Source organism: Ylistrum balloti, unplaced genomic scaffold, assembly GCF_031769215.1.
Source record: "Ylistrum balloti isolate Yb309-2 unplaced genomic scaffold, AGI_CSIRO_Ybal_v1 Utg370196, whole genome shotgun sequence".
NCBI lineage: Eukaryota > Metazoa > Mollusca > Bivalvia > Pectinida > Pectinidae > Ylistrum > Ylistrum balloti.
Window position 1 is genome coordinate 990,267 of NW_026782173.1, and position 11,862 is coordinate 1,002,128.

At 35.1% G+C, this 11,862-nt stretch overlaps 1 protein-coding gene across 1 annotated transcript; it reads left to right on the forward strand.

Moving 5' to 3' along the window:
• The first annotated feature begins 6,692 nt into the window (after positions 1–6,692).
• On the forward strand, positions 6,693–10,198 carry LOC132551387 (uncharacterized). The gene is made up of 2 exons (XM_060215528.1): positions 6,693–6,740; positions 8,174–10,198. The coding sequence occupies exons 1-2, from the start codon at positions 6,693–6,695 to the stop codon at positions 10,196–10,198; spliced, it is 2,073 nt and encodes a 690-aa protein (XP_060071511.1).
• The last annotated feature ends 1,664 nt before the right edge of the window (positions 10,199–11,862 follow it).

Genomic DNA, 11,862 nt, shown 5'->3' on the forward strand with positions numbered 1-11,862 from the left:
GTCACTTCAAATTGTTCTCAATATTCTTAACACTGACTTTGTATCTTTCTGATAATTCTGGAGCTGGTGTTGTAAAGGAGACTGAAAAACAAAATATTCAGTTATAAAATTGAAATGTATTTGAAGGGTCACTTTCTAGTGTTAATTTCTTTTGAAGTAAAGGTTTAGATGGTCTGTGCTCCTTCATGAAATGTTTTTAATGAGAAATTTTATAAATTTCTCATTTGAAATCCTGTAAAGATGGTGGGTGTCACAAAAAATAAAAGGTATGTACATTCGTACATCTGGGGATCAATCACATCATGGTGGTATCCTGAACTGTGTTTTATACATATGTTTTATCATACAAATCACTTGTTTTGAAAGTCAGAGAAAGTGGCACATGTAGTGGAGATCGGATCACTATGTGCATTTTGTATATAAACTCTATCAATATCAATAGTCAACTTGATGTGAAATATGTATAGAAGGATATGGAAGTTTCAACATCAATTTCAGATAGGTCTACACGTCCTAAGTAATCCACATACATTGATTTTGCAATGAAAATTTTCGACGCCAGGACTTGAGGTTTTGAAAAGGGCTATTCCAGTAAAATATCTATCTTGCTCCAGGACTCAAGGATTCCAGTTTTGTCAAGGGTTATTCAAGTAAAACATTTATCCTCCTCCAAGACTCCAGGTTTTGTATAATACTTTTCCAGTAAAGCATCTAACCTTATCTAAGACTGCAGGGTTTATTTTTGGGGTACTACCAACAGAATTTAAGTATCTGCTTAGAAAGTAATAGACAGGCAACTGAATCATCAATAGAAGTTATTTATTTTGGAGTCCTGGAGTCAAGTAGACATTTCCCTGGAAGAGTGTTGATTGTGTATGCAGGTAACAACACACCAATGGAATATTCAGACAGTAATTTTTCTAAAAAAAAATTGTTTCCAAGACTACATTGTTTAAGTTATGAATATTTTATTATTGATTTCTGTGATATGCAAGTTACTCTGTACATATGACGAGATGGATGCATACATCTGTTTTTGCTGCCAAATTTACAAGAATTAAACAGTTTTCCTGGATGGTTAACACACTGGACCAAGAGACTTCTTCCCACATTTCGTTAGTGAAGTGTTTGTATTAGTGCTGAACATACTACCTGTGCTTTGAAAAAAATTTCGCTGTGATAAAGATACTGTAGACTGGGATCTGTTTGTTACAGGTGTTGATATACACGAATCATTAAACATTGTGTGGACACATATTTTGTATAGCCGTGAAAACACTATTGTCACAAAATCATTTAGATATTCACAATTTAGTGGAACCTTTGTACTCTTCATTGAATTGAAAAAACTGCTTTTCCAGACCACATGACTTACGTGTGGTCTGAGGTGGTTATATAAGCCATTTGACAAAATTTCTGTCTTTTGTCTTTTATTTTTTTTTTCTTTGATGGATTGAGATATCAGAGAACTATCAGTCTTCATGAAGCAAACGTTGAAGAAAGTGCATAATAAGAAAAATCTGTAACAAAAAGCATCCCAGTAAACGCAATGTACAATTTGTATAAAGTCATGAACAAAGATATGATATGTTATTTATATTGAGAAGAAATAAATATTCATAACAATGACAAGTAATGTTTGTTTTTTGTATAGAACTTGTTTTCATGCCTGTTACTTCAGTTATGCAATATGTTGTTTTCATTATATCCATTGTTCAAATAGGCATAACCATTTTCTTATGATTTAATAGCTGTATTTCTGCTGAAAATCTTGAAAAAAATTGTTTTGTTTCTAAAAACAATAAAAAAATTCCAACATGTGAACAGAATCACAATTGAAATTCAAATTCAAGACAACTAGGGCAAAATATGAAAAAAAATCCCCATTTACACAGAAACTGTAAAAGTACCAGGTTAAGACCAGATGTTTCAGAAGAATGAGCTTCTTCAGCTTCATCCTCCATATAAATCTGGGACTATTCATGCCAGTGATGTCATATTCCTAAATGAGAACAATGGAACCAGCAGGTAAACCAATGTGCATCAAACACGTCCAGCTTTGTGAGAGTGTCTATCAGTTTTTGCAATTTTCATGAAAATTGAAATATTTGGAACAAACCCTTAATATTGAATCAACTGTGACATGTAAACAACATAGGTTGATTATGCAGGAATGTTAGTATCAAGAAATTAGAAATTGAAATTGTCATGCTTATCATACAGCTTTGTGGAAAGCTGTCCATGTTCATTTCTTTGTAGGAAAAGATGGAGGTATGTGGTTGACATATAAGAGTCTGTGGTGTAAAATGATTTAAAATTCTGAAGGGTATATTCGACAGACATGGTCAATAAATATCTGGTTATTCAAGCTAACTTTGAAATACTCGGTAACGGCAAAATTATTCACCAAAAATAGTTGTTCAGATGACCAGTGTATTGTAGGTTTGGTTATGACAGCACATGTACTTAAAAAGAAATTCAGCTCAATGTAGAGCTAAACAGGACACTTTAACATTATACAGTTAATTAATCCTATTTGTCCAATTAACAGTAAATTGTAGGAGAAATTCAAGGTCTGAAATGTGTGTTGGGATGATCATACATAGACATAAGTACATGTGTATTCCAAGTCTGTCTGTTACAGCCTTATGTGCTAGGAGAGAAAACAACCAAACACAAAGCTAAATATAAAACTTTGGCACAGTTAAAATAACAAAGTCCAAGTAACACTATATCATAGTAGAAAAAATAAGAATCTGAAATGTGTGTAGGAATTAGCAAACAGATATAAATAAATATATTCTAGGTTTGGTTATGATTGCTTTTGTAATTGGAGAGAAATAAAGTCTAAAATGGAAAACTTTAACATGGCCAAATTCTAGAGAATGTTAAATTAGCAGAATCTAAAATATACAAGTATACAAATAACACAAATATGTGCACTCAGAGAGAAATGAAGCTCAATGTGGATCCAAATACAAAATTTTAACATGATACAATTAACAAATTCCTATCAATTGTCAAGTATATGTACAATCTTCATTGAAAACTTGTACATGCTCATGCATATATAACCATTAAGCATGTTTCGTGATGATAGCACTTTAACAATTTGGAGTATGACACACATGATAACTCTGCCGGTGGAAAAATAACACCTGTATCTCACCATGTGATTTGTCCCATGCCAGACAAAAACTATTAGTGGTCTTCATAACTGCAAGTCAAGTTTACAGCTGCTTAAGGAAATGTTTTGTGGTTGGTCTAATCATGCAAACCTCACTTAAAAACTCCACCTGTACTCAGCTGTACAATGATTACTTCAGTATTGATAATGCAAAATTACTTTTAATAGCCTTACAGTTACATGATGATGATTGCAGTTGATGGGCATTGATTTTAACCAAGTTATATAACGAGTAAATACCGAATCGTATGACGAGTAAATACGAAATCTTATGGTGAGTAAATACGAAATCTTATGGCGGAAAAATACAGAACAAGAACACACAATTAGTTAGAACTGTATCGCAGGAAATACTGACTTCTCTCTCTTACGTTGGAGACATAAAAAGAAATTTCCTATCATAGCAAAAACACTACTAGACCTTCAGAATGACAATCAAAATAAGTTCATGGAGATACCTTAAACAATATTGGATATAAGAACCTATCTTGAGCAGAAGTATGAAACGTTTTGGTGTATCTGCAGCGAAAGCTTATCAATGAAGGGGAATTTACAATATTCCCAGGCATCAGGAATCAAATCATTCACAAGTATAATTTACCTCTCTATGGAAAGTTTTCTATAACTTTTTTCAAAAACGTGTTTAACAGTTTCGGAAACAAATGTCAACAGTTCATTGAAAGGTGGCGTAAAAGGCCACACTTAAGTCAGAAGGTGACCGGAAAGCTATCACTTAAGGTTACACAAGAGTATGTCTCAGGTGACCTGAAATGAGTACAAATCAACAAATAGATCTAGTAAAACATCTGCAAGATACAAGACGACTGTTATTTACTATCAGCCTGTCCAGCTGGTGGCCAGTGATACTGGTATCACTTTCCATACGGTCAAGATAATCAGGTAGCTTAGTACATGTGACCAAAACCAACATCTACCAGCATAGTCAACTTACAGATATAGATTACTATTAACGAATGTAAATTCTTACATCATCACATAAAATAAGACAAATTAAAAGAATTTGATATGTGTATACTTCAGAATTCATCAGCTTTAAAATGTGTCATTAAAATTTCTCATTTTAGATTTGAAAACAAATTTGGTTATATCAGCTGAAATAAATTTGAAGTTGTTACTTCTAATATTTAAAAGTGTGAAGTACAGCTAAAAAAGGAAAATTAAAAATATGATATAAATTATCACCTTAATTGAAATAAATGTGATGGATGGTAAATTAGGGAACGTGATAATTCAGTAGAATACAATGCTGTTGTTACACTCCCTGAACATTTTCATGGGAACATATATTTGCCACTTTGTGAATCCGTCCGTCTGTCCTTTCCATGTGCAGAACATAACTTCGACCATAGTTAAGCAAGGATCATAAAGCCTGGTGAATACAACACTAGGTGGTTTTACTAAATTAAAAACCCACAATTCCTTATTTACAGATTTATTGACCTTTGCTAAAATTCCATGTCGGAATCATAGCTTTGCTTGCATTTGAACCAGGATAATGAAGGCATACATAGGTCATACTAAGACAATGTACAGTGTATCAACGTCTAGGCTAGCAATTTATTACAGAGTTATTGCCCTTTGTTAAATGTTCCAGAGAATAACTGTATTTTGAATTGATGCTGACGGAACTCAGAACTTACTATAGAAAATAAATGTTTGGTGACAGTTTTAAATCCTATAATCATTAAACTCTTGATTATTTCCCAAACAATTATCGATACAAAAATGTTCATAAACACACATACTAAAAACAATGTAGATCAAGAATCACACTGTGTGAAATATGCCTTTACTTTCATAGCTCAAATGTTAGACACAAAACAGTATTATTTTTCCTCATAAAAACTCTCAATTTTAACACATTTTAACGGATGTGTGTTATTGATATGACAAAATTAACAAACAGGAAGAGCCTTCAATAATTCATCAGTTCCATTAATATTCTTCTTAATGAAAAAACACGTGAAATTTACCTATAAAATTAGCAATACCAATTAATTAACTTCCGTTTCATAATTCGGTAAGGTAACATTCGAAATTCAGAGAGTGTAGGTGATTGGAGGTTGTTGCATAAAAAATGGTAAAGGAAGGTATCACAGGTACTTGCTTACTTAATTCAATATTTGTATCAGGTGGTACTCCACACAAAATGATGTAGGTGAAAGAGGTACTTACATAAAAACAATGGTGAATGTAGGTAACAGGATGCACTCAAATCTAAATTTGGTGAGCGTTGGTAACATACTACAATATATTATATAAAAAATGAAGACAGGTACAGTCTCAAAAGGTACCCATGGACCTTAATAGTTGACTGACCATAAAGACCTGTACATGATATAAAATCAGTAGTGGTAATGTAAATCATTATTTAATGATTAAAACAATTTTGAATATTAGCAGTTACGGTAACAAAACCAACAACGCTTTCTACATTTTGGATTTTCAACATTCCCACAAAATTTCAGCATGACAACACTGATGGAACTGGAGTGGAAGTTTAAAATGTGTTTTTCAAGATAGTAGTTATATTTGATATTCGACTGACCCTGAAGATATCAACACTTGGTCAGAAGCATCTCAAAATGATTTCAGACAAACTTAAGGTGAATCCCACGGGAAGGATTTTGAGAACTTTGTAAAGGCGTTGTTTAGAAAGGCCATCACTGCAAAATCAAGTTACAAAATGGCTGCGGAGGCTGCCATGTGAAGTATTGATGCGGCAATAAAATAACACTTTCTTGGCTTTCTTTCCCCATCATCTCAACCAAATGTAGAGCAAGTAAACCAATGGAACTGGAGAGGCTTAAAATGCGTTTTTTTCAAGATGACAGCCACTGTGGCCATATTGACAGTTCAACTAACCCGAAAGTTTTAATAACATCACTTGGTAAGAACATTCTCAGGATCATTACACGCAAGTCTGAGCTAAATTTATAAATGGAACTAGAGGAGCTGATACCACAGGACGCCTGACCAAACACAAAGGCTATAGGTCCTCTTGACCTTTTCAGGTCTGGTGGTATTTATGGGAGATTTGACTGGCAAACATAGTTATAGTTCCCTCTGGTATTACTGTTGGGAAACCTGACTGACAGACAAACCTACTGTCCCTCTGCTAGTACTATTGTTTGGTAACTTGACTGACAGACAAATCTATAGTCCCCGCTTGTAGTACTGTTGGGAGACTTGACTGACAGACAAATCTTTAGTCCCTCTGGTAGTACAGCTGGGAGACCTGACCGACTGAAATTTTAGGACTACATTAATTGATAGCTATGGTATAAAAAGTGGTTGTATAATTTTGATTTCATATCTAAGACCTCACTGACTTATACGATTGACACTCTTTCAGCGCGTGAAACATACATGAATTTATCAGTTTGGTCACTATTCTGTCTTGTATCTAAGGTGAACTAGATGAGGCAAGGATTCTTACCATCACCTGGTGTTTGATAAGATAAATAATTAATAAAAACCCACCATGACCTCAAAGTGTTTGTATTCAGTGGAGGGAGCAGAAGCTATCATGGTAGGTGGACAAACATGTCTCTCTCTCTGTCGCTGGGGTGATTTTCCTGGATGTTGTTTCATAATGCAGGATATCTATGTTTTTTATGTATGAGTAGGAAATGAAAAAAATTAACACACATTTCTGAATTTTATTCTAAAACCTTTCATATTAAAAAATAACTTTAATTTTTTTAGATTTTATTTTCTGTTTCTTCAAACAGATTTTTATGATCAACAGAATTTCATTGCAAAGGAAATTTACAGTGAAAAAAATGTTTCATATGTTTCATGTAAATAACATTGCTTATCAAAGGAGTTTACAAAATTACATGCGAATGACAGGAGTTTTCATTGCTTATTTCTAATTCCCCAAACAATACATATGTAACAATTTTGTCCTGATTTTATCCTGAATTTTATCTTATTATCCTATGATCTAAATCTAAATACAATTGTACAGCTACAGTAACACACAGCACACCAAAAACTGTACACATCATGCACACATCATGCATATAGTACATCGTGCCCACATCATCTTTACACATGCTATAGGATTGTCCATTTTGTGTGTTCGGTAAAGATGGTTGGCTAATAAGTGTCTTTCCGTTTCCGTCCATGCCCCCTGGACTCCTCCAGTTGTCTTTCCATTTCCGTCCATGCCCCCTGGACTCCTCGAGTTGTCTTTCCATTTCCGTCCAATATACCTTGGATTTCTCCTGTGTCTTTTGTTTCCCTTCCGTGTCCCCTAGATTCCTCTTGTGTCTTTTGTTTCCCTTCCGTGTCCCCTAGATTTCTCCTGTGTCTTTTGTTTCCCTTCCGTGTCCCCTAGATTCCTCTTGTGTCTTTTGTTTCCCTTCCGTGTCCCCTAGATTCCTCCTGTGTCTTTTGTTTCCCTTCCGTGTCCCCTAGATTCCTCCTGTGGTCTTTTGTTTCCCTTCCGTGTCCCCTCGATTCCTCATGTTGTCTTTCCTATTTTTCTATCTTTTTAGTTTATTTTGATTTCATTCTATTACTTGTGTGCATCTCAATTCCACTTGATGTTCTATCGAAGTTTTCTTTTTTTGGTTTGGTTTTTTTTTTGTTTTGTTTTGCTCTTTATTTCCTTTTTGTTTTGTGATCTTATATTAATTCCTTTATTCAAATCGTCCATGTCCCTAGACTTCCTTATATGGATTTTCTTTGTCTTTTTGTTTTATATTTTTGTCTCCAATTCCAGTTCCCAGTTATCGTCTAGAAAAAAAACAGACTTTGCCTTCCTCTGTTAAATTTTAGATTACTTTTTTATTTTACATAATTGTTGGCACAGATCAACAGTTCTAATAATATTTTAGAAATATAACTGCATTCTTTTTTCTCTACGGAAGCATGTGATATTTTAACGATTAATCATTGTGTATGTTAAAATTCACATAAACACCAATTAATAAATGTGATTTTTTTAATTTTCAGATAGCCATAACATTAGTGTTAGCGTGCTTGTTGCACTATGGTGTCTGTGCAACACATGCACCAACCACACCCACTACCACAATGAATCCAATGGACGTCCAGCTGGCAGACATGAAACAGACATTAGAGGGCATTTCCCGTCAGATGGTGATGCAGCAGCTTGGTGTGGAAGAACGAATCAGATCCGATGGCGACTCTGGTATCAAGCAGAAAATGGTTAAAAACAGGGGAACACGGAGTTATCTTAATGATATAGTGTCCTCCCCGATTCTGGCAGATTTTGGAGAGGCCTGGACGCGAGATCGTCTTTTATACATTGGCACTAATGTCTTTGTTATGAATGGTGTTGAGTTCAGATTACGCGCACAAAACTATCGACTACAAATGCCAAGCAGGAACAGTAAAGAATGGCACAAGACTGAGGATATTCCATACCCGGAAGTGCCACACTCTGTCTTGGCCAAGCACAATATCACTGAACAGATTGCCGAGATGAGAGAATACTTTAGAGCATTCAAACAGCAAGACACGAAAATCCGTGACTATACTCGCTACTTCAAGCCAGTACTTTGTTATTTAGAAGGTGCATGGATTGACGGTGCTGCCCATAACCAGAACAGGTGGCTGGGAGAAGCATATACAACGGAGTTTTTGGTCAACGAGGGATTAGAAGATGGTCATCCATTTAATCCTACAAAAATCATGAGAGTAGTTAATGGAACTGCCCTCTATGCACACTGGGATACCCGTATCGTTTGTCATCCAATCAAACAGGAGCTCAAGCTAGCATCATTTTTTGTGAAAGATGACCTGGCAGCCAGACTTTCCGCAAATCAGAGTCTATATGATTTCTCGCGATCAAAGGCTGCACGTTTTGAACTAGGAGAGTATGGCAGGCCTTCAAGGACATTATATGCTGACATTGGATATGGTAAACAGGACCCAACCTTTACCCATTACACAACACTTGATGCCATCATGGAAGAAATTCCTGGGAAGGATAATTACCCTGTTCATATCACTGGTGGGTCTTTTGGCCTTACTGCTTTCAATGCTCATATTCCGAGAAATGACACACCGCTCAACATCGGCCACTACCACCACTGGTACCGTGTGGCACAGAAGGGAGCTATGGGAACAACAATTATCAATCGCGGGTATGCTGACAAATCTCTCTGGGTAGCGACAACCACACAAGATAAGGTGGCTCCTATGTCTTACAAATCTTGTCAATATAATCGAACGACACATAAACAGGACTGTACAGAATTTATTGCTAAGTACACCTACGCTCTTCCACTGGAAATTGTATGGTTGACTCCACTTCTTAGTTGGAACCCATACAACTTGCAATTTTATCCAGGCAATATTCATGAGAGCCCAGCAAACACAATTAATCAACATGGACATAATGGACGAACTCCTGAAAAGGCCTTCCTTGGCCTTAACCAAGATAACTTTTACTTAACTCCAGCTGAATTCTTTTCTAAGGCAGTTGGAGGGCATTATGTTGCCGACAGATCAGGACATGCTCATAAGGTTGTACCATCTGGTTTTCAGACAATTCTACGTGAAATACCGACTGTTGGAAACATCAGACTACGATACCCAGTGGTCCCAACACATCAGGAAGGAAATGCTATTTATAAGGAACTAGATGCCCTTAAGGAGCTCGTTATGAACATGGCTGTCAACACCAATTATTTCCATACCAAACCTGACGCAGTTCACAGCATTGAGGGTAACACCAACAAAGAGGAGCGCTACACCACATCCTCAACAGCCATGACTCCTCCTGGAATGCATAAGCATGAGATCATTCTCTCCAAAGAAGATATTGCTGATCTGGAAGCAGGAAAGACCGTGGCAGTTTACACCAGTCTCAACAATGGTCATCAGCATATTCTCGAGATCTACGCAGACAAGAATGTGCACTACCGCTATGGTCACTACAGAATAGCTCTGTGTGATGGTAAACGCTCCTGTTGGGATGGTCACAACAACATTTTGTATTACGTGTATTAAAATGATGTAGTCCTCAATCTGATAAAGCATTGTATAAAGCAAAAATTGTTTTGTTTTTTTTTCATTGAAGAAAAACAATTTAATGATACTGGTAATGCTATCAATAATTCAGTTATTGTTTGTTATCACCAAAACAAATTTTCATTTGTTAATTAAAAGTGTGAAGCAAAAGGATATCTTTATGGCAGTCATCATAGACTATGATTTTGTCTCTTAATATCTTTTTTATCTCAATTATTTGTAATTTTTATTTATTCTGAAAAACAACAAAACATAGAACCCCTTGAAAACCTTCAGTATATTTGGTTTAAATATTCATCACAACTCTTTTTTTTTCATTTCACCAATCAATCAAGAAAATGAAAAAGAGATCCCAGAGGGATCTTGACACCCATCATTGTATGTCTTTATTTGTTCTTTAAAAGTTGGATATTTTCCCATCTTTTCTACTCTTATGGAATTTGAACGTTTCTCTTAAGAAACAGTGATAATAATCCAAAACGAAAAGGACATAACTAAAGACTAAGTGGAACCAACATATGAAATTTGAGAAAAAATATACCTTGTACTTCTCAAGAAATAACAATATCATACTTTCAATGTCAAAATCCAAGACAGCCTGTCAGCCATTTTTTTATCACTCCCAAGGGACCAATGGAAACTTACATATCAAATTTGAGAAAGATCTATCTAATGCTTCTAAAGAAATAGCTATAACAAGACTTATTTACAGATGGACGACAGACCAGTCAGACCACAGATATAATAGAGTGCACACCTGACAAATTACAATTGCAATAAAAATTTCTAAAGCCATTCATCCTCGGATTCATTGCTCTTTACAATATACCTCTTTCAATCAGTGAAGAAAAAATGTTAAAATAATTGATATGATGACCATGAAAGGTCCAAGGTCATTCATTTGAATATATCGGATACCCCCTTCATTTCAAGATACTATGAATCCCATGCTTATAAGCTGTTTGAAAGAATTCACACGAATATCTCATAGTTGACAATCTAGGACAGTTCTCAGAAAGCATTGCCTACAGGTAGTAAAGGAGTGTTTGGATGTAGCATACCTGCTTAAATTTTGTCTCATACAGTTGTGGAGGTCTTCAGATAATAGAGTGTTGCACATCTCTTCCTCTGTGTTAGGGGTTGCACCAGTGAAGTTCTGATAACATTAACATGTTTCCCCAGGTATTTTAAAAAAATCTGCCCGACCATGGTAATTTAGTACTGAATGGACAGTGTATAAATATCACAGAGGAGGGAAACTTCTTGTTCATAAAGCACATCCTCTACTATCTATAGAACAAACACTATATTCATACAGTTATCAGTGATTAATTTCCATCACTTCTTAATACCCTGTGGCATTCTCTATGTTACTGACCATAAGTATTACAAGATCATCTTGTTCATCAGTAAATCCTGTTAATTCATTAAGAAGACATTTATTTGTAAGTTCTCTTTGTGTGGATGCTACATAGTAAAAGACTATTGTAAAACAAAATACAAAAATGCATAAAAAGCATAAGAGTAAATTTTTCAATATTTGGAAAAATTCAATTTGTTAAAATTTACAATTACAAAATCTAATATTACCGATCATGTATAGATAAGTACTATCTGTGCTTTATGCCAAATTTTGCTTCTGA